This window comes from Typopeltis vanoorti, chromosome 1 (genome assembly GCF_054136105.1).
Source record: "Typopeltis vanoorti isolate ZY-2024b chromosome 1, IOZ_Tvanoo_1.0, whole genome shotgun sequence".
In the NCBI taxonomy this organism is placed as follows: Eukaryota; Metazoa; Arthropoda; class Arachnida; order Uropygi; family Thelyphonidae; genus Typopeltis; species Typopeltis vanoorti.
Window position 1 is genome coordinate 43,014,919 of NC_143549.1, and position 23,819 is coordinate 43,038,737.

At 34.7% G+C, this 23,819-nt stretch overlaps 1 protein-coding gene across 2 annotated transcripts in view; it reads right to left on the minus strand.

Moving 5' to 3' along the window:
- LOC150109924 (F-box/LRR-repeat protein 5-like) overlaps nt 1–23,819 on the minus strand; it is a 335,771-nt gene that overhangs the window by 258,641 nt on the left and 53,311 nt on the right. Inside the window, exon 2 of one of the 2 annotated variants that reach the window (XM_090397315.1) lies at nt 15,955–16,044. The exons of the other annotated variant lie outside the window; for it this stretch is intronic. Coding sequence (XP_090253441.1) covers nt 15,955–15,975 — 21 coding nt within the window. The 5' untranslated portion in view covers nt 15,976–16,044. The remainder of the gene's footprint in view (nt 1–15,954; nt 16,045–23,819) is intronic. 2 annotated transcript variants of the gene reach the window in all.

Sequence of the window (23,819 nt, forward strand, 5' to 3'; positions counted from 1 at the left end):
TAAAGTAAATTAAAGGTGTAAATTAAATTAAAGCACTGAAGATGTAAATTTAGAAAAAAAAAAAAAAACATATCTATTTTAAATTCCAATAAAGTATGGATTTTGTGAAGAACAAAAATGACTTATAGATTACATCATATCAGTTATTTGAATGAGCATTAATCTGAATATGAGTATCTGAAGGATTTGAATATTTTCAGTAATACACAATAAAAAATCTGTGTACATGACAGCCAGTACTGTTTGTTACAATATGATATCAGCATGTGCCCATTTCTATTATTTGCAAATGTAAGTGATCTATTATTATTATTTGACACCTCCAGGGAGTCCAAAGACTCATCGAGGGAGAGTGTGCCAACAGCATTGAACGATTGGTCCCCTTCCAACTACTAACCACGCTCAAACTTACTTAACTGAGCCATTAGTAGCAGAGGCTCTACCAATCGACCAACCTTTTATACATTTTTATACATTTCTCTTAGAAAGAAATGCTGAGCAAATGGCAAAGCGTTTACCATTAAATGTTTGATACCATACAATCTGATGATATTTAGTATTCCAAACATAATTTTTTTTATAAATATCAATTCCATGGAGAATGTGAAGAAGATATCATTATATTATCAAGAAGGTTAGCAAAGGAATGGAATTGGCCTGGAATACATGAAGGGGGGAGGAAGAAGTGATTCTGGAAAGGGGGGAGTATATGGAATAAAGCATAAGTGTGAGCAGACAGCAGCAAGTATAGAGAAGTCACAGAAAAGGGGCAGCACAGGTAGGACTGGTTATAGACTAAAAAAAGAATTGTTATGCTTATTTATGAATGACAGGAGTATCAGAAATAAAGAAGATGCAATTGTTATATGGATTGAATTTATCTGTCAGAAAATAGTTGGAATATGTGAAGTATGTATGGATGAGAATGATATCTTGACAGGAATAGAAATAGCAGGATATAATGTTTTTCATGAGAATGAGAAGGACAAGAAGAGAGGAGGGGGGGGGGATGCTGCTGATGACAGTAGGTGAATTATGTTCACACAAGGATGAGATACATGGAAAAAGAAAAAAAGTGGCAGTTGTTTTGAAGCAGCATGGCATGAGGTAGAGCTTGAAAGAATGAGATATTTTGTTGGGTGTTGCTACAGATGGAAAAATGTGGAAAGTGGACACAAAGAAAGGAAATGGCAACTTGGTTTAGTGAGCAAGCAAAGTGTGATCGTTGGGTGATTTCAATTACAGCAATGTTGACTGGAATGAAGAAAGACTGTCAAGGAATTCTTAAGGAGAATAAATTTCTTGAGTTCTCAAAAATTGTAGGTAGCATGTAATAGAGGGCACATGAGCATTAAGAGTCATAGATCTGGTTATATCATCAGAGGATGTGATTGTGAATGGAGTGTCTTATCTTTTATTTGTATTGTAGCCTATGAAAACTGTGAAGGGATATATCTGAAACTACAAGGCTGGTGATCATGAAAAGCATACAAAACAACTGAGAGCTATAACATGGAAAGAGGAGCTGAGTGAAAAGGACACGATACTTTCAAGAGCCATTTAACAGATTAAACCGATATATAAAAGGTGAGAGTAAAATGTATGAATGAAGAGATTAAGAATGAAAGAACAGAAGGCCTTATGAAGGCAACACAAGATGCATGTTGGTAATGATCAGAAATTTTTTGCTATCTTTTCAGGCAGAAAAGATAGCAAAGGTGCAATATGAGAAGAAATTAGCCAATGAAGCCTAAGAAAAATTCTAATAAGTTCATTCAATATGTGGAAAGTAGGAAAAAAAATTTTACTATGGAGCAATGATGACAGCTGAATGACGACGACATTCGCAGATTGGTAACTGATGCAGAGGATATAGTCGAAGTATTCAGTGAGCTTATTGGTGTATTTAAATGGTTTATGAAGGCAATAAAATCATGAGAAGCTGGAGCATAGAGGATATGGTGAAGGTGAGACTGTTTACTTAAGGATTTCAGTAAACTTGTTAATAAGGCAGTAGTACTTGACAATATATTGCTAAGTATCTTGAAGAAATGTTCTAGGGAATTAACATCACCTTCAGCACACCTGTTTAACATGAGTGTTTTAATAAGATGAGTCCCAGAGGAATAGAAGGTGGAAAAAATTGTTCTACTTCACAAAGCTGGGGGAACGATAAGACTGAGGCTACAAATTATAAGCCAATCTGTAAGTCTGGGACTGTTGTTAAGGTCTTCTAAGTTGGTGAAGACTAGAATTCAGAAATGAATTGATAATAGTGGTATTCTTATTCTTTATAATGGTCAGCGTAGATCTGTTAGGGGGAGATGTGCTTTGCATTATGGGATAAAGGGTGACAAATTCACTGAATAAAGGAGATGCATATACAATGGTATAAATGGATTTTTAAACGGCCTTTAACCACGTAATCGGCCATTATGGATCAAATATGCATCCTCATATGCTTTGTATCCATCATATATTTCAATATAATATCAATGGTATTACAATTTTAATATGCACTTCGCATCCATGATAACCTTAACGTCTATAGACATCTTGGCCGGTAGCTTGGTTAACAGCTGTCACGTGACAAGCTGGTAGCTTAACTGAAACAAATTGGATTAGATACCCCTAGACTTGGATAGTTAATTGGCTGTTGGATAAGTATCAACAGGTGTGTATGGAAGAGTTGTATCCCAAAAGAGGAAGGTCACTGGTGAAGTGCCACAAGGATTTGTTTTGGGACCATTATTGTTTAACTTGTACCTTAAATGACATTGGGACCAGCTTAACTAGAGGTGCACAGCTGTCTGCTGATAATGCAAAGTTGGGAAGAACTATAAGAAGTAGAGCAGATGTTGTGGCCTTGCAGCAGTAACTCAATAGACTATGTGAGTGGGCAAGTTGAGTGTTAGTTTAATATTGCAAAGTGCTAGGTCTTGAAATTTGGGATGCTGAGTATACAATGAATGGGCAAATTTTGAAGGAGGTAGAAGAAATGAGAGATCTGGAAGTGATGGTGGACACAATTTGAAGTTTATAGATCACATGCTAAAATTTATAACATCATCACAATGGATTATGGCAATAATTAAAATAATTAGGAAGACACTGATATGCACAAACAGAGTTTTTGGTTACCTAGTATAATGCCTCCAGGTTTTCGAGGGGATGAAGATATATTATTATTATCCAAGACCCCCATGGAGTCAAAGACTCATCTAGGAGGTCCTTTTATCATACACATAACTCATCATACCGTGCTTTAAACACATTCAAATTCTCTGCAGACACCACACTCTCAGGCAAGGCATTCCAATCATTCACAACTTTGCAAGAAAAAAACCTGCTTCTTACTCCCTTACTCACATCCTCTTTATACTGAAGAGGGTCCAGAGAAAGTTTACTAGGTCAGTGTTAGGTCTATGGAATGTCAGATATGAGGAGAGACTGAGAGAATGTAAGTTACACTGCCTTGTGAATAGAAGTGAGAGAGGGAATATGACTGAGATATATAAGTTGGTGAGAGGTTATTACCAGATTAATATAGAGAAGATTTTTCATACAGTAGAGGGAGAAAGGGTAAAACAAGAAGCCATCCCTGGAAGTTGTATCAGAAGGATGTCAGTTGGAGAGTGAGAAGCAGGTTTTTTGCATAGTGAGTGGAATGCCCTGCCTGAGACAGATGAGTGAGAAAACTGCAAATGGGTTTAAGGCATAATTTGATGATCTTTTCTTTTCATGAGAAAGAGAAAATGTGATGCAAATGAGGGTTAGGAGAAGTAATCTATTCCCAATTTTCTTGAATAGTTGGAAGCTGAAGTTGTTGGGGAGAGGGGGAGGTAACACTTCATGAAGGAGGCTATTCCAGGGGACACAGGTAGATGGAATAAAAGAAGAGGCAGGGTCAGTGGGTTTGCAGTTTGAATGAAAAACAAATGTTAGGCAGCTGCTGCACATGTTTCACAAACTCAAAGCAGAGGAATGATGGATGCCAGTTTGGTGGAACAGTATAAATTTGTACAGAGATTTGACACCTCATTTATAATGAGAAGATGAGATAATCTCTGATGAGATGCTCAAATCCAAGTTCCTCAATCCTAATGTGCTCTCTGTTACATACTGTCTAAGGTAGTTATTCCTCAAAAACTTGAGAAATTCATTTTCTTAATTTCCAGATGCTACTCATCTCAATCTATATTGCCATAATTAAAATCACCCATAATGATTACCCTTCTCCTATTTGCTTAGCTACTTTGCTCATACATTTCATGGTCACTACCTTTGACATTACCAATGTCAACAGCAACATCCAATTAAGTATTACATACCTCAAAACTAACTACTACTATTTCATCCTTGCATTGCTATTGCACTGGCATAACTCCTTTTTTTTAATCATCAACAGCATTACTCTTCCTCCCTTTTTACCTATTTTATCTTCACAAAATATCATACCTTCCATCTCTATTTCTGTTCACATCGCTATGTGACGTTGGACTTCAAATTTTCCTATCCATCAATGATGTGAATGTCACTGAACATGGTTATGTATCTGGCAAAGAGGGTACAATGTGCACTTTTGGTTAGGACCTTTTGAGTGTATCTAGGTTCGAAAAAAAAACAAGTTGTCCAACTAGGTCAAGCAGACTGTAGATTTAATAAGAAAGAATCGAGTGGTAATTTGTTACATCTATACACAAATGCCAGGAGCATCACTTGGTGAAAGTGATTATGCCATACTTTCCTGGAAATAGCTAACTATATAAATGTTTCAATTAGGACAGTTACATGCTGAACTACAAATCTAGATATAATGACCACCTCAGAAGAATACCATCGTTGGTTCCACATCATTACCAAATGGGAAAGCTATCCGCAATGCATGGGAATCTTTGAAAAAGAGCTTAAATGAAGCAGTATCACTAGAGTTCAAAGAACAAATAGGATGGGAGTAAAATAGATGTGCAACCGTATTAATCATGACATCCATAAGAAGATGATGTTGAAATATCATGAGAATAAGAATGAGAGGAGTTATGAAATACATAAAGGACAGATCACAAAAATTATGAGTATAGCATGGAAGGCCAAATCATAGTATGAAAAGAAATTGCCTGTGAATGTAATTTCTACAGAATCCAAAAGAATTTTATCACTATGTTCTAAGTAAAAGAAAGGATAAATCTGGAAGAAGAACTTTACTGAATGCAGAGATACTCTTGTGTCAGAAGCTGATAAGATTCTTCAAATAATGAGTGCTCACTTTGCTAAAATAAATCAACCAGGTATATGTAACATGGTGCACAGTGCTCCTCCTCCTCCTGCTACTACAATGAAATAGAGGTACATAAGAATAAGGTTGAAGAGCTATCATTTAATCTGGATAAGAATTCAGCAATAAGGACAAATGGAATATCAGTATATACACTAAAAGAATGTTCAGCAAAATTGGTTATGCCTTGACATGTTTCTATTGCTTCAGTCTCAGCTCACGAAAGATACTACTACAGAATTGGAAAGAATGCATGATAGTTCCATTGCACAAAGGTGATAAAAAACCAATGTGTCTAACTATTGATCCACAGGTATCTTTGGAGAAGATTTTAGAAAAGTTGGTAAGAACTCGCATACAGAAATGGGTTGACAGAGAGGCTATACACTACAAGGAAAGATTGAGTTTACTAAAAGAAGGTCATCTCTTAGCTGGAAAAAGCTGCTCATATTTTATAACAACATTATTTATGGCTCAGTTGGATGAAGCAATGCATGCGCTATGATTCACTTATCCAAGTCATTCGATAGAATACCATATGAAAGGCTGTTGCATAAACTGAAAAATATAGGATTGGAATATAAACTCATGACTTGGATAAGTGAATGATCAACAGGTATCAGAATGTGGTATATGATGGGTGTGAATCTGCCAGATTTAAGGTAACTAGTGGGATCAGTCCTTGGACCATTGTTGTTTAACTATACATTAATGATATTGGTAAGGATCTGATAGGAGATCCTTACTAATATCATTAATGGTAAGGATCCGATAGGAGATGCTGAACTATTTGTTGATGTGCAAAGACAGGCAGGACAATCAGGATGTTACTGATATCAGGCTAACAAAATGACTTGAATAGTCTGGAAATGTGGGCAAATAAGCTGCCAATTCAATATTAGTAAGTGTCAACTTACTTAAAAACTGCAAATACATTTCAAAGGATAACTGTAATATCCTTTGAGTACAATCATTGCCACATAAGAATAAGGAAGTCGTTTTGTGTCTTACAAGTCTTGAGACTGCACCTGGACTACTGTGCATAGATTTGGTCTCCTGAATTCCAAAGGGATAAAGAAGCTGTGGAAAAGATGCAAAGAGGAGTAACAAAGATGATATTGGGATTATGGAATGTAGATTATGAGGGGAGATTAAGAGTATGTGTACTGCAGACAATGGTAAACAGGAAAAGAGGGATGATACAATAGAGATGTACAAATCTCTGAAAGGCTGTTATAGGTTATCAACTGATAAAACTTTTTTGTTGTATGGAAGGTGACAGAGAACACAAGGAATTTATCGAAATTAAGTTTGTGCACAGTTATTAAAGAGGTAAGAGCTAGATCTTTCTGTTACAGAGCAATGAGTGAGTGAGCGAGTGAGATGATTCTGTTAAAGTGATGAACGCAGCTCCCATGAATGAGTTTAAGAGAAAGTATGTTAGATAGTATGAGTGATGTGTGGCCTCCCTCAATGAGTGCTTAGCTCCCTGGAGGTGTCAATAATGATAATAAATTCTAACAGTATCACAGTGCATCCATTCCTTTTATCCAACTCTGCTGTAACATTATTATAAAATAGGAACAAATTGCTCAAACATGACTGCCCTTTAGTAAAGCCATGCTGTTCCTTGCAAAGTATAACATCTGTCAACCTATTTCCATACGCAAGTTCTTACCAACTTCTCTAAAATTCGCTGCCATCCCAGGATGTAGTTCGACAGTTAGACACATCAGTCTTTATATTGAGATTATTATACATTCTTTCCATTCCAGTGGTTCTTATCTGAGCTTGAGCTCTAATTATACAAACATATCAAGGCCTAGCCAGTTTGGCTGGGCATTCATTAACCTCCCAACCGGCCGGTGTGGATGATATAGTCAGCTCTTCCTAGCTTTTTTCATGGATCAAAACTTCGTCGGCATTCTACCTTTTTTCATGCCATTACCTTTCTCCGCCGTTAATCTCGTTACGGCTATTCTATAGCATTAGTGGATTAACTGTTGCTGAGTGACCTTTGTGTCCCGTCCCCCTGTCTTTACGTCTATTGTGTTGCTTAGAATTTTATTTACTGTCCTAAGTTATTTGACCTTTCTTGCCTCTAAAATGATTTATTGTGTCTCTTCCCGAAAATTGAAACCAATTTCACATATGCGAAAAAAAAAATCAATCCTGAAATGCCCACTGATCAGCTTTTGCAATGAATCTATTTAGTGATAGTGAATTTTGTGTATTTTATTCTACAAATCAGTGCACCGGAAGAGATGCACTGATTGTTCTTTCACTTTACGTATAATAATTGAATAATTGTTTTTCGAATTTTAAAATTTTCAAATGTTTGCTTTGAAAATGTTATGTCAAATATGTATATTTTTAAATAATATTTATTGAAATAAATATGTCCTTTTTCTTTCGTTTCTAGCGAAATAGCATTATATGGATCATCATATTTCAGATTTAGAAACGATTTTTTGTTATTCATAAAGACAAAATTAAAAAAAATGTTAAAATGCTAAATTGCCTTACTCGGTTTCCGATTGTGTCTTTTTGGTATCAAAAATTTATATCCAATGATATTTTAGCAGTGATTCTTTCCCTTCGTCATTTATTTATTTATTTGTATTATGCATATTACGATAATATCTAGTGCATAACTTCGTAGATATGTTGAAAATATAATGTGAAAAATATCATATTCGGAATGATTCAACATTTTTGCTCATTTTGAAGATTTTCTAATGTTTCCCCCCCCCCTCCTTATTCTCTCCTGGAAGTGAATTGCATAACTACTCTAAATTTCTCTACAGGTTTGAAAGCTCTTCTAGACAGCATTCAAAATCAGTTACTTAATTTTACCATTTTGACAAAAGATATACGGCAATCAGATTGTATCGTGAAGCTTCTAAATCTGTTCTATTTATTTGCAATCTAAAACCAGCTGTTCTACTGCCCGCTGAAATTATGTGAAATTTTAGAAATAATATGCTATATTTTCACCATGCAAAATTGTTTATATGCATACCACACAAAAGAAAGTTCAGTAGTATTATTTGTGTTTGTTTTTCTTTTAAAAAAATCTAAATATTACTTCTTCTGCTGCTGGAAGCTATTTCTGAAATAATCGACGTCTTATAAATACTTGGTTATTCTACAAATCAGTGCACCGGAAGAGTTGCACTGATTGATCTTTCACTTTACGTATAATAATTGAATAATTTTTTTTCGAATTTCAGAATTTTCAAATGTTTGCTTTGAAAATATTATGTCAAATATTTATATTTTTAAACAATATTTATTGAAATAAATGTCCTTTTTCTTTCGTTTCTAGCGAAATAGCATTATATGGATCATCACATTTCAGTTTTAGAAACGATTTTTTGTTATTCATAAAGACAAAATAAAAAAAAATGTTAAAATGCTACATTGCATTACTCGGTTTCCGATTGTGTGTCTTTTTGGTATCAAAAATTTATATCCAATGATATTTTAGCAGTGATTCTTCGCCTTCGTCATTTATTTATTTATTTATTTATTTGTATTATGCATATTACGATAATATCTAGTGCACATCCTTGTAGATATGTTGAAAGTATAATGGGGAAAATATCATATACGGAATGATTCAAAATTCTTTTTCATTTTGAAGATTTTCTAATGCTTCCCCCCCCCCCTCCTTATCCTCTCTTAGAACTCACAGGTTTGAAAACTTTTCTAGACAGCATTCAAAATCAATTACTTCATTTTACCATTTTGACAAAAGATATACGGCAATCAGATTGTATTGTGAAACTTCTAATTCTGTTCTATTTATTTGCAATCTAAAACCAGCTGTTCTACTGCCCGCTGAAATTATGTGAAATTTTAGAAATAATATGCTATATTTTCACCATGCAAAATTGTTTATATGCATACCACACAAAAGAAAGTTCAGTAGTATTATTTTTGTTTGTTTTTCTTTAAAAAAATCTAAATATTACTTCTGCTGCTGGAAGCTATTTCTGAAATAATCTACGTCTTCTAAATACTTGGTAATCTCCTCTTAGCTGGAGGAAAGGTTGAAGGCTTGTTACTCTCAGTGCTATTGAGAAGAAAGGGGAGAACACTAAAGTGCCCCAGGCTGTAGTGCAGAATATGTCAAGAATGTCTTGTTTCCTTTTCGATTGTTGATTACCTATATTCTAACAGAAATACTGATATTTCGTTTACATGCTTATACATTATTTATGCCAAAATAATTGCTTAATTTATAATGATCAGTTTCACTTTTATTATCAAAAGTTAGAAATTAAATCATACAATTATCTTGAAAAAGAGGATTTGAATTATTTTCAAAGAAAAGGTGCATATGCGTTTCATAATCTTCTTTTTTTTGGGGGGGGGGATATAGACCTAGGCAATCTGCGGATATTTCAGATAATTTATTTCATAAATCGTTCGCAAGACAGCTGTTACAAACGTAAATCACTTGGAGAACATACCTATTCATTTTAGTGTAAAACAGTAGCAAAGGTTCAGTTACTTTAGATATCTAATCTAGAAGAAAATGTTATGTCTGCTGAGATTAGAATCATACGTGAATAATTTTTCTGACATGATTTCTCTATTCGTTATAATGTAACCAATTTCCAGATTTTTTTCCCTCCTGCAGACTTCATGTTATATGCAGTGATTTCTTCTTTGAACTATGAGAAAAAAAATCAGATAACAGGAGAAAAATATGCAGTATTTTCTTTTCCACTGGCTGAATTTACAATGTTCTTTCTTTGTGTTTTGAAGAGAAACTGCAAATGACTTTTTTCTTACTATTTTTGCCATTATAACATCTCATATAATTATAAGAGTGACATTTTACCGTTTTTCTCCCACACGAGAAACAGAAATAAGGTGGTAATAATATTGTTGATTCTGCCAAACTTCATTGTAGCAGAAATTTTTATTACAAAACTTTGCAATATATATATATATATATATATATATATATATATATATATATATATATATATATATATATATATCTCCGAAACAAGAAATTTGGAACCCATATCACATCAATGTTGAGTGTTGGCAAGGTGAAAATGTTCCCGTTATTATTTATATATTTCATTTATTAACTAGGGGGCTATGCCCAACCCCCCCTGTTCTGGTATGGTAGACCAGTTCTCCTTCAATTGTGATAACTCGAAAGGGGGTTCAGCCACTGAATTCTGATGACTCGAATTTTGAAGACTCGACACTCAGGGTAACCCCTGAGTTTCAAAACATTTCGATAAACATGACATAAAAAAGCTTATCATTTTATATATATATAGGGTAGATTTTATTTCATTATTTTTTTGATGAAATACTTTACCTGGAATACTCTTTCCAGTTTCTCTGTGTCAAAAAAGAACTGAAAAATTAGCCTTCAAGATGAAAAAGAAACAGTGCATTCGGGTATCCCTCTATCAATATTTGTAGTCCTGAAAAGGACTGTTTTGATGGCCTTGAAAACAAACATTTTTTATTTCATACTGTTCATAATTTAAAATTCTTGAACAGCGTGGAACACCTTGAAGCAAGGGTAAACACACAAAGCAATTTTACACTCAGGGCACCAGATTTTTGTTTCCTTTCTGATATTTTTTTTATTACATACATAATATTTGGGTGGAGGTTTTTTTTTTATTAGCCGTTGGTGGTAGATTTTCGGGATAATAGTTGGAGTTAGCAGCGTTCAACCTCAGATGTCTGGCAGGATTTCCTGTTTTTCTGCTTGCTGAAGAAGGTGCATGTGCATGCAGCAATGCTTTCGCAATTTCTATTCTGTATTCTAGATATGTTATGGTAGACAAACATTTTTTCTTGTACAGGAGGAAACTGTTCCAAATAACAAAATCCAAACACTTCAAAATTCAAATAACATGTCCAAACACTTTTTTGTAATATTTTTTATGCTGTTTCCTCATTACAGAGTAGAATGATAGCTGCTGATCGCACCTGTCGACTCAACCCATAGTGTCGTTGTATGCACACACAGCAATGGGTTTTTCTTTCTTCAAACCATGCTTCTCCACGGATTCCGCTGATGGATTGTGCAGGGAAGATAGCAGAAAAACATCTTTTTTGTCTTTCCAACGTAGTGCAAAGACTTTCCCTCGCTGATAAGTTCGGATTTCCCCCTTCGATAGCTTTCCTGAAGCCAGATCTGGAGGCATATTTCGCCTTTTTGTATTTACATACCATAACTATCTGTAAGATGCTGTAAAAGCAAATCAGCGAGTTCAGGACACATGTATAGTAATTATCCATTATAATTCATTATAATGGCAATATCATTATAATAGCAATTATCCATTATCCTTTCCCCAGTAAAGGGTCTAGTAACTGCATTACTGCACGCATCGACAAGGGGAGATCCGAATATTTATCGTGCTCGATTACAGTTTGCTTTCCCGTATAAGGTTTGAAATCCCAAAGATATCCACTTTTCGATTCGCAAAGCATAAAAAATTTTACTCCATACTTCGCTTTCTTTTTGGGAATATACTGCTTACATTTCAGTCCACCTTTGAATAGCATAAGGCTTTCATCGATACTCAAGTCTCTCTCAGGAATGTAGAGTGATCTACATTTTTGACGGATTTTCATCAGAAAATCATAAATTTTGTTGAGGACTGGGCAAGGATGTGTTGCCTGATCGTATTCTTCATTATTCTGAAAATGCAAATACTTCATGATGAGACTGAATTGTTTTTCAGTCATAACATCACGAAACATTGGCGTGTTCAGAATCCAGTCTGTAGACCAATACATTTCGAGAGCGGGCTTTCGAAATGTATTTCGAAACTTCGGGTTTTTCACTTTCTTTATTCTGATATTGCATTTGAAGGATGACAGTGGTTTTAAATATTAATTTCACCTGTATCCGAATATCACATAATTTCCTGAATTATAATAATCACGAAATATGTATATTGTGTGATTTATAATTTGCTAATTTATAATAATCACCACATAGTTTCAGTATCGAAAAATTAAAGTTATGTGGAACAATTATTTCTAGAACAATTATTTCAATATTACTAGAGAAAAATAACGTATTAAATAAAAACTGTACCTATGTTTCATAACAGTTTTCGGGTGTGTGATAGTAATGCAACGAGGGGGGGGGGGTTAAACTATCAGAGGCGAAATAAAGTTCAATTCTATTGTAAAAATATGGAAATAAACTTTCACATTTGATATACATATTTTGAATGATAAAAATAAGCAAATGTATCGCTTTCTTTAAAAATTGGAGAATAAAATATCTGAATTATGCAGAAAATATAAATTTAAATCATAACTGTTAATTTCATTTTGTAATGACCAATTATACAAGGAAACCAAGATAGTGAAAGTACAGATTACTATACAACATGAAGAAAAAATTTAGTAATATGATTAAAGAATTTCATGTTATTCTCTATAAAGCAAAGTTGCTCAAGAATGTCCTAAAGGAAATCTGTTAAGTATTATTCGATTTCCATGGTTTTGTACAAAAATAAAATTAATATAACCTGGAACGTCGGCAGCCGGTTTTCTTTTCTTTTTTTAAAAGAATATTCCAAATAATTATCGTGAATTAATTTCTTCGAGAACAAAGAAAAATCTTTTGTCTAGTAGCGATTAGAAAAAAATTAGCGCAAAAAAATAAAAAATTAAATTGGTTAAGTGAAGAAATTATGCAAGACCTTTATTTTGCCCAGAAATTAAAATTGTATTGTACAATAAAAAGAGAAAACAAAAATATAAATAATTTCTCTATTTTTAGTCTATCATATATAACTAAAATCCAGTTCACCAGCATGGAACAAGAAAGTGCGTTTCTTGTTACAGGCAACTGAGAGGCAGCTACGAATTGGAGATAATCCGATTAACATTTCTCTTCAGCGTGAGGGTTTATCACACCTTCTAATGGACATGACAGTCAAATTGCACTTCTTATCCAGGTTCTTTAAACAGGTGGGCTGAATCTTATCCAGATTTATTTGGACGTCTATAGACGTCGTAGCCGGTAGGAAGGTTAATATCTCATTCTGTGCTGCTCAGTATGTGTTAATATCTCATTCTGTACTATTGCCGAATTCTTATCCAGTTTTGCAACAGCTCTAGAACTTCCTCCTTCTTATGCACCACTATAATCTTCATCCAATTTACTGGTAGCAATGTACTATATTACATACACCAAGCTGATAGATCTTAGTGCAGTGAGCACTTATTAGATGAACAATCTCATCTGCATCTGACACCAGGGTGCTGTCCGCATTCACCAAAGTTTTTCTTCTACATTCATTTTTGCTTTTACTTGCAACAAAACAAGGAAATTCTTTTTGATTGCCTTTAGCCTGATTAGCCAATTTCTTTTCATACTCCAATTTATATTTCAATACAATACTCTTAACTTTTATGACCTGCACTTTATGTATTTCATAACTCCTCTGACACTTATTTTCATGATATTCCCTTCTATCCGTGTGTTGAGGCTAAAGTGCTGTAAAGAATTCATGTTGGAGGTTTAATGGAATATTAACAGAATAATCTCTATTTACAAACATCCCTGTGATAGAAGTCATCAACATTTTAGGTACTTTTTTTTCACAAGATATCGCTTTGCTGTTCAGCCATTGCCTAACATCAAACTATTTTTTATGGAAGAAAACCGCTTACCAGCAATTGACTGGCTTGGCAATGGGGTATCCCCCCTCTCACCATCTTGTGCCGATCTTTTCATGGAAGATCTTGAAAGTAGAATTTTATCTCAAGTAGACCCCAAACCCACAATATGGTGGAGATATGTGGATGACATATTCATTGTGTGGAACCACAAAAAAGATGACTTATTTGAATTCCTAAATAAGATCAACTCCTTTCACCATTCAATCAAATTCATTCTGGACCTTGAAAAAGAAAAACAACTACCATTTCTGGATATCTTAATTAAGAAACAAGCTAATGGTCATTTCAACCTCTCAGTTTATAGAAATAATAGAAATAATGTAAATATAGGACATTATTTACACTTCAGCTCCTCCCACCACATTTCTCAAAAACTCAGCATTGTACATATGCTAAAGAAGAGAGCTGTCTGGATTACAACAGACCAAAAAGATCTCCAAGATGAATTGACACTGATATCCAACAACCTCATCTTGAATGGCTACCCCCGGAGACTTGTTAACAAGATTCTGTTCTCTGATCCACCAAAAAGACATTCAATATATTACCACAATCATCATTCCATACGTGGGGGACAGCCTCTAACAAGGTTGCTAAACTCCTCAAACCAATTAAAATAAGAGTGACCTTTAAACCTAAAGATACAATTTGAAAACTCTTAAGATCTCCAAAGAGATTTCCATCCATCATCATCATCATCATACGTATCAAGGATTTAGGCCTAGCATGGCCTGTTCCAGCCTTAGAAGTCATCGTTGAATCGTTTAAGAGGACGTCCTGGTTTTCTTTTTCCTAATGGCTTGTACTTTAAGGCTTGTTTTGGTAATCTTTCTGTTTTCATTCTTTGAACGTGTTCCATCCATTTATGTTTATATTTTTTAATTTTTTCTATTACTGGTTCTTGGTTTAATTCTTTCATAATATCTTCGTTTCTTTTGTGATCAAATAGGGTATACTTGGCAGTTTTTCTCATAAACTTCATTTCTGCTGTTATTAATCTTTGTTTGTCTTTTTGTTTTATTGTCCAGATTTCGCTTCCATACATTAAGACCGGTAAGGCTAATGTATTGTATGCTTTTAGCCTGGTTTGTTTCTGAACTAGGTTTGGTTTAAATATAGAGTTAATTACACCTGTTATTTTTAAATATTTTGCAATTTTTACGTTTCCATCCTTTCTTTAAATATGCTGGAGTTTATAATATCCCATGCTCGTGTGGTTTAAGTTACATTGGCCAAACTTCACGAAGCCTTGAGATAAGACAGAGAGATAACACATCGGACATGTCAAAAACAACAGACAAGATATATCAGGCTTATCTTCCCATTTCTCCAGAACCAACCATGTCATTGAGTGGAATAAAATCTGTATTCCTTACATAGAAGAGGATTACCGCTCTTGTATTTTTAAAGAAGCCACAACAGTTGCCCGTTCTGTAGAAAATCTTAATAGGAACCAAGGTTTGATCTTATCTGAGATCTGGAAGACCCTAATCAGATATCTAAACACACAAGAAATGAACTTTAGTACCAACTATAAAACGTTCCTAAACAACAACAAGTGAAATCACGTATGCATCACATGCGTATTGCACACGTTCAGTGTTGTTTTGTAATTTATAATTAGAATTCTGTTAATATCTAGTCTGTAACATGTTTTGTTAGCTTTAGTTTCTATCATCAGTCCTGTACCCTGAAGATGCCAACAGCTTAAGTTGGTGAAACTAGTTGGTATTAAAATAGTTATTTCTCAGATACTTGATCAACATTTCCCAAATAGTCAATTTACATAGTTTCTGTGGTCAAGAAAAAATATCGTTTAATGTGTTTATTTTTTATTTTAATTTATTTTTATACTTATCTGTTTTTGTTTAATTTAATTTTTTACTATATTTATAATTTTTTAAATTTAATATTATTCGTTTAGTTTTTCTACAAAAGGTCAGGCTAGGTAAAAGATTAAAGAACAGTTATATTCATTTTACCTTTGTATAGTGCAGTAGCATGTAGCTTGGTTCTTATAGATATGTATTTTCCTGATGATGACATCAATACAGAGGTCGAATGTTACTTTCCTAATATTAAGTAAAGTAATTATTTTAACATGTGTGCTGTGTCTCCATAAATTCATAACTATGAAAGCAGTGATAAAGGTGATTAGCAAGGTAGGTGTGACAAAAAAATTACAATCAACAAGTAGCTTGTATAGGACTGGCTATAGACCTAAAAATGAACTACTGTGTTTGTTTACAAATGCCAGAAGTATCAGAAATAAGGGAGATGAAATGGTTTCACAGATTGAGTTTATTTGCCCCAAAATCATTGGAATAAGTGAAACATGGCTGAATGACGATGATCTCCTTACAGGAATAGAAATGGGAGGATATGGTATTTTTCACAAAGATAGAAAGGACAAGAAGGTAGGATTAGTGCTGCTGATGATAGTAGGGGAATTATGCCACATAAGGTTGACATGAAGAGGGGGAATATTGGCGATGGTGGTTATGAAGTAGTGTGATGTGAGGTGATGGTTGATAGGAAGACACATTTAGTTGTATGTTGCTATAGACCAGGGGATGGAGAGGGTGTGGTGGTGGTGAAGAAATGTATAAACAACTTAGATTAAAAGAAGGATAATTATTGTGGCAACTTTAATTATGGTAGTTTAGATTGGAATGAAGAGAAAGAATTTTGGAATAAGAAAAATGAATTTCTCGAGTTCTTGAGATAACTATCTTAGGTAGCATGTAAAGGAGACCACGCGAAGATCAAAAGTTTTAGATCTCATCATTTCATGAGAGGATGTAATTGTGAGTGGGGTTTCGCACTTTCCTCCAGTTGGTGAGAGTGATCATGAAATGATCACCTGGGTTGTGGCTAGCCATATGCAGATTTCTGTGAGGAAAAGATATATGTGAAAGTCCAAGGCTGGAGATTATGACAAGATTAAGAGACAACTTCGAGCTGCAGCATTGAATGAGTGGTAAGGGAATAGATGCTGCTTGGGAACTGACAAAGAAATACATAATAGCATCAATGTGCTGAGGTATTCCGAAGGCCAAAAGACTGAATAAGGAAGGCGTAAAATGAATGAATGTGGAGCTTAAGCATGAAATCTGGAAGAAGTAGAAGAAGAAGAAGGTACTTTGAAGGAGGTACTTTGGAGTAAAAGAAGAATAATGGTAATAATCACTTACATAAAGAGTATAAAGAACAAGCCAGAAGAGTAACTTAGTTAGTAAGAAAAACAAAAGCGGAGTATGAGCAGAGATTGGTAAATCAGGTGAAGAAAACCATAGACAGTTTTTAGATATGTGGTAAGTAGAAGGAAGAATGATTATATTAAGATGGTGCTAATGGATGAAAAGAGTAGAATGGTAACTGCTAGAGAAGACACTGTTGAGGTATTCAGTGATCAATTTATAAAGGTGTTTCATCCTTATCAGGGTGGAATCATGAGTAACTTAAGAGTAGAGGACATAGGAGAGGATGGATTAATTGTGAGTGAGCAAGAGGTATTTGAGGAAATAAATAACCTTGATGGACGATAGGATTTGATGACCACCACACAACTTAAGAGAATGTTCCATCCAACTGGCAGTAGCATTGGCATGCCTGTTTAATATGAGTCTTACAACAGCACAGGTTCCAAGGGAGTGGAAAGAAGATAAAATTGTTCCACTACATAAAGGCTGTGGCTACAAATTATAGGCTAATCTGTATATCTGGAGTTGTGGTAAAGGTACTAGAGGGATTGCTGAGAAGTAAGATACAAAAATGGGTTGATAACAGCAGTATTCTCTGTGGTTAGCAGCATGGGTTTGTCAAAAACAAATCATGTTTTACTAACTTACTTATATACAGTAGTGTACTTGGATTTGCAAAACTGTCGCACAACAAACTGTTAAATAAATTGAAACGGATGGGACTGGGCAACAGACTTCTGAGTTGGATCAGTGACTGATTGTCAGAGAGGTATCAGAACACTGTATATGGTGGTGCAGTATCCCAAAAGAGGAAAATCATTAGTGGTGTGTCACAGGGGTAAATGTTGGGACCATTGTTGTTCAATTTGTATATTAATGATACTGGGATGGGTTTAACTAATGATATGCAGCTGTTAGTAGATAATGTAAAATTGGGAACGGCAATGCAGAGTCAAACAGATGCTATGGTCTTACAGAAAGACTTGAATAGATTGCATGAATGGGCTGGTCAGTGGAACTATCAGTTCAATGATGCAAAGTGTAAGGGTTTGAAATTTGATAAGCAGCGATGGGATGCAAAGTACACACTTGGTGGGGAGCCCTTTCAAGCCCGTAGAGGATATGGGAATGGTGGTGGACAAGGACCTGAAATTCAGGGGGCACATTGCACAAGTTCTGAAGATGTCACATTGGATAATGGCAATGATGCGGAGGATCCTGACATGCAGAAACTAAGAGGTGATGATGTCACTGTATAATGCCTTGATCAGGCCTCATATGGATTATTGTGCACAGATTTGGTTGCCAGGATTTCATGGTAACAAGGATATGTTGGAAAGGTCAAGAGAAGATTCACCAAGGTGGTCAGTGGTCTTTAGATTGTGGAGTATGAGGACAGATTGAAAGAATGTAAATTTCAAAGCTTCATGAGTAGTAGGAGGAGAGATATAATTGAGACATATAAGCTACTGTTATCAGGTTGACATATAGGAGATTTTTCCTAGAATGGGAAAGGGGTTTAGAACAAGAGGCCATTGTTGGAAATTGCATAAGGATGGTGTGAGCAGGTTATTTGCATGGAGAGTAGTTGGTGAGTGCAATGCATTAACTGAATGTGTTGTGAATTGTAGATACACTGAATCAGTTTAAGGCACAATTGGATGAGCATTGTATGCAATAGTGTGTGTGCCTCCCAATGAGTTTCTAACTCAATGGAGGTCAGATGTTAATAATAATAATAATTAAGGGTGAACTGATTGCAGCACTAGCAGTTAAAAATATTAAAAACTGTTACCATTCAAGAATGAGTGAGTAGAGCTAAGGTAAAGTTATGGTCAGTTGAAAGTTTTTCCACTTGGTTATATTATAACTTAAAGATACCAAGAAATTATAATACTTGGTTTAATCCTTTATCAAGTGTAAGCAAACAAAGTTTGTGCCTGAAGTATTTTCAGGACTGGGGCAACTTGTGGTAAAGGTGGTATGACTTCACATCACTTGCCTTAGTAACCCATAATGCAAAGCACAATCTCCTTGTGGATATGTATAATGTTATGCATTATGGGAAGGATCACTACACAGACCGGTTTTGACCTTTATTGAGGTCTCATCAGTGAGAGCCAGACCCAGAGGTGATACCAAGGTTTAAGTAATGCAGAAGTCATATTTTTATATACAAGTTGCCAAAAGGTGTCACACACCTTATTATTATAATACTCTGAATTAGAGATAGTTAGTTGTTGAAAGTTTTTCCACTTGGTAATATTATAGATTAAAGATACCAAGAAATTATATTCTTGGTTTAATCTTTTATCCAAGTGTAAACAAACGAACTTTGCGCCTGAAATATTTTCAGGAATGGGGCAACTCATGGTAAAGGTCATAGTGTGAAACCATACCACCTTTACCACGAGTTGCTCCAGTTCTGAAAATACTTCAGGTGCAAACTTTGTTGGTTTACACCTGGATAAAGGATTAAACACGTATATAATTTCTTGGTATCTTTAATTTATAGTATAACCAAGTGGGAAAACGTTCAACAACTAACTATCTCTAATCCAGAGTATTATAATAATAAGGTGTGACACCTTTTGGCAACTCATATATAAAAATATGACTTCTGCATGACTTCAACCTTGGTATCACCTCTGGGTCTGGCTCCCACTGATGTGACTGCAATAAAGGTCAAAACCGGTCTGGATAGTGACCCTTCAATGGTGATGTATAATGCATAGCATTATACATCACCATTGAGTCTGGCTCCCACTGATGAGACATCAATAAAGGTCAAAACCGGTCTGGATAGTGACCCTTCCCATAATGCACAGCCACGACCGGCAGATAGTATTTTTTTGTGTGTGCGATTAATGTTCGACACCTTTCCAAAAAAGTTTTTTTTGAATAAAGTGTGAATAAAATGAACAGGAAATGAAAAAAAAATGAAAATCGCTTTACAGTATAATGTTACCTATGGATTAGTCCTGCTTATACAAATTTTTTCAAGTTATATAAATTTTCAAAATAATATAAAATAGTAATATAAACTTAAGAGATTTATTCAAATATTCTTTGCATTAATTTTGCATTAATAAATAAATTAATTTTGAAGATTCAACGAAAATAGATAAGAGAATTTTAAGAATGTTTCACATTGGACTCAAGAGTTCGCCGATGCCACCCTAACAGCCCACTAACATAACAGGCTCGAATGTCGAGAAGAATGAGTAGTAAGCCAACTTTTAGGGTCGGACCACATGCATCCGATCTGATTAAAATTAGGATATGGCCCTTACACGGAACTCAACAATTAATCACAAGTTGATTTATGATACATCAAAAAATAAAGAACTATTTTAGGTATATTTTCTTAAATTTTAATCAAAAATTACAGTGATATAATCAGGTCCAGGATACAATTTCAGAATTTATTTGTTCGTTTCCAGGAAGATCTGAAGGGGGCCCAAATAGAAGACGATGTACATTAATAATTATATGTACCATTCTGTACCATTCGTTGTTCATTTAAACTCTTATCTCATATTTTTTGACATCTTTTAGGCGCCCTTTCTTCTGCAGCACCTGTGTATATTGAACACTTTGCACACACAACCAGCCGGGCCTGTGCACAGCATTATACATGTCAGCAAGGAGATGTGCTTTGCATTATGGGATACTAAGGCAAGTGATGTGAAGTCATACCACCTTCACTGCGAGTTGTCCCAGTACTTGGATAAAGAATTAAACCAAGTGTATATAATTTCTTGGTATCTTTAATTTAAGGTTATGGTCACATACACAGAGTAGGAAAGGAAAGGGTAGCAAAGCAAGTGTTTGATACCAAAATGGAAGTAAAATGATCCAGAGAAAAACCATGATCCAGGTGGATGTAGTTAGAAATGAGGTCAGATATTAATAATAATAATTAATATATTTTTAGTAGGGAGCAAAGAAACAACAAAGAACTAAAGGATATGCAGCAATAATCAAAACTGAAAATTTGCAAAATTATATAAAAAAATAGGGAATATATATCTGAATATTTAAACAAGTGGATAGGCTTATGTGTTCGTCACACATGTTGAATTGGATTTAAACGGTATTGATGTGAACACAGATTGATAAGAAAATAACTATTTATTAACTTAAAAGCTAATATTTCGCTGCTATTATATCCAGCAACATATCCAGGAGCAGACTGTGATACAGATCACATATTGTTGTCAACTAAGATAAGGATTAATCTAAAAAAGGTAACTACAGGGAAATGGAACAAATCGTGGAACATGGAGTGGCTGAAGATACCAAGTACAGCGAATGAATTCTCAAAGAAAGTAGAGGAAGAAATGAACAAGAGAAATATACAAGAAAATGATGATGCAAGTGAAAAAGATTCTGAAGGAAAGCATAATTACTGATACAGAATTACATTTAGCTAAAAAAGAGGAGGAAAGAGAGAAAAGAAAGAAACCATGGATGACGGAAAATATTTTGAAGTAACTTAAAGTACTCCCTACTTGAGTAGGGAGATACAAAGAGAGATAAGAAGGAAAAAAGGAAGAGTGGTTACGTGAAATAAGTAAAGATACAACAGCAAAGGCAGAAAGAAAGGATATAAAAGGTGTTTATAAAAACATTAATATGATGACAGGAAGGAGAAAGATGCTAAGGACTGGAGCAATCAAGCATGAAAGAGGTGAAATTCTGATAGAAAAAGAGAAGATATTACAGAGATGGGAAGAATATGTAAGTAAACTTTATGAAGACAGGGAAAGAGGAGAAAATCAAAGGAAAGAACATAGTGGGCAGAGACTGTGCATCATGAGGGAGGAACTGAATCTAGCAATTCAAAAGATGAAAGAAGGAAAATGCCCTGGAATAGATGGTATACAGATAGAACTTATAAGGAATTTATGAAGGACAGGAATTATCAGAGGAGTTTAGAAGATCAATTTTTATCCCCATTCCAAAAAAGACAGGAGTTTTAGACTGTAACAATTTTAGAACGATAAGTCTTATAACTCACACAGCAAAAATTCTGGTGCAAATAATTTTAGAGAGAATTGGGAATAAAATAGAAAAAGAAATGAATGAGGAACAGTTTGGATTCAGAACCAACAGAGGAACTAGAGAGGCTATAACTTGTCTAAGAATTATTGGAGAGAAAACACTAAATCATGGTGGAAAGTTGTTTTGGGGATTTCTAGATTTTGAAAAGGCATTTGATACAGTGAAACATGAAAGGCTTTTTGACATTCTAGAAAATACTGATACTGACTCTTATGACTTGGAAATTTTAAACAGATTATATTGGTCACAAATAGTGTCAGTATGTGTAAATGGAGAGGAAACAGGAGAATTCCCGGTGGAGAGAGGAGTCAGACAAGGATGCAAGTTATCACCATTATTGTTTAACTTTTATAGTGAACAAATGTTTATAGAGGCACTTGAGGATGTAGAAGAAGGAATAAAAATAAACGGAAGAATCATTCATAACTTAAGATATACGGATGATGTAGTAGTGATGGCAGAAAGTGAAAATGGGTTACAACAAATTATTCAAAGAATTGAAAACTCTTGTAAAGAGTATGGACTAAGAATTAACACAAAAAAGACCAAGATAATGATAATGGGTAGAAAAATAGAAGATAATGTAAAAATAAGATGTGGAGGAAAGATTTTAGAAGTGGAAAGATTTCAATATTTAGGTAGCTGGATCTCAGAGAAAGGAACTTCGGAGTTGGACATTAGAAATAGAATAGGCAAAGCTAAATCGGCATTTATGGAAATAAAGAGAATTTTAATAAACAAGAACACTGAAATAGGCGTTAGAATTGGAATAGTTAAAGCAACAGTTTGGAGTATTGCAAGTTATGGAAGTGAGTCATGGACACTAAGAAAGAGAGAGATGGAAAGAATTAATGCATTGGAAATGTGGCATTATAGAAAGATGGAAAAGATTAGCTATACAGAAAGAATATCAAAGCAAGAAGTTTTAAGACGAGTTGGGATGGAAAGAACACTGCTAAAGAATATTATGCAAAGAAAGACTAGATTTGCAGGACATCTTCTGAGAGGTTCTTCAGGACACCTGACAAGAACTATATTACAAGGGAAAGTTGAAGGGAAGAGAAGACATGGAAGAACAACTAGAGAGTGGTTTAATGACATCGTGGAATGGACTGGTTTAAGAATGATGGAAGCGACAGACAGAGAGAAATGGAGAAAAGCAGCTCATCTGCTGCAACCCTCTTGCTAGAAGATGCTACCAGACGATGACGACGAGTTAAGAGAGGGTATATGTGGAGTTTAAATGTTTGGAGTTAAGGGGGAGGGGTTATATGTTGAATTAAAAGATGGCGACAAGCTTAGGGGATTGCTTGGATCAGTGCCAAGGGCTGGATGTTGATAGCATATGGGAAGTGGTAAAGGAGTATTTGATGGAAGTAATGGCAGACTGCATAGCTAGAGTCAGGAGAGTAAATCAGGTGGGAGTTAAATGAAGAAAAAAGGGGGGTAAATGTAGAGGGCATTCAAGGAGACCAGCAAGCACTTTAGTACAAAGGGGATGGAAAGAAAGGCAAAAGCAGAGTATGAAAGGAAATTAGCAGTGCAGGCCAAAGATAACCCCAAATAGTTCTTTCAAT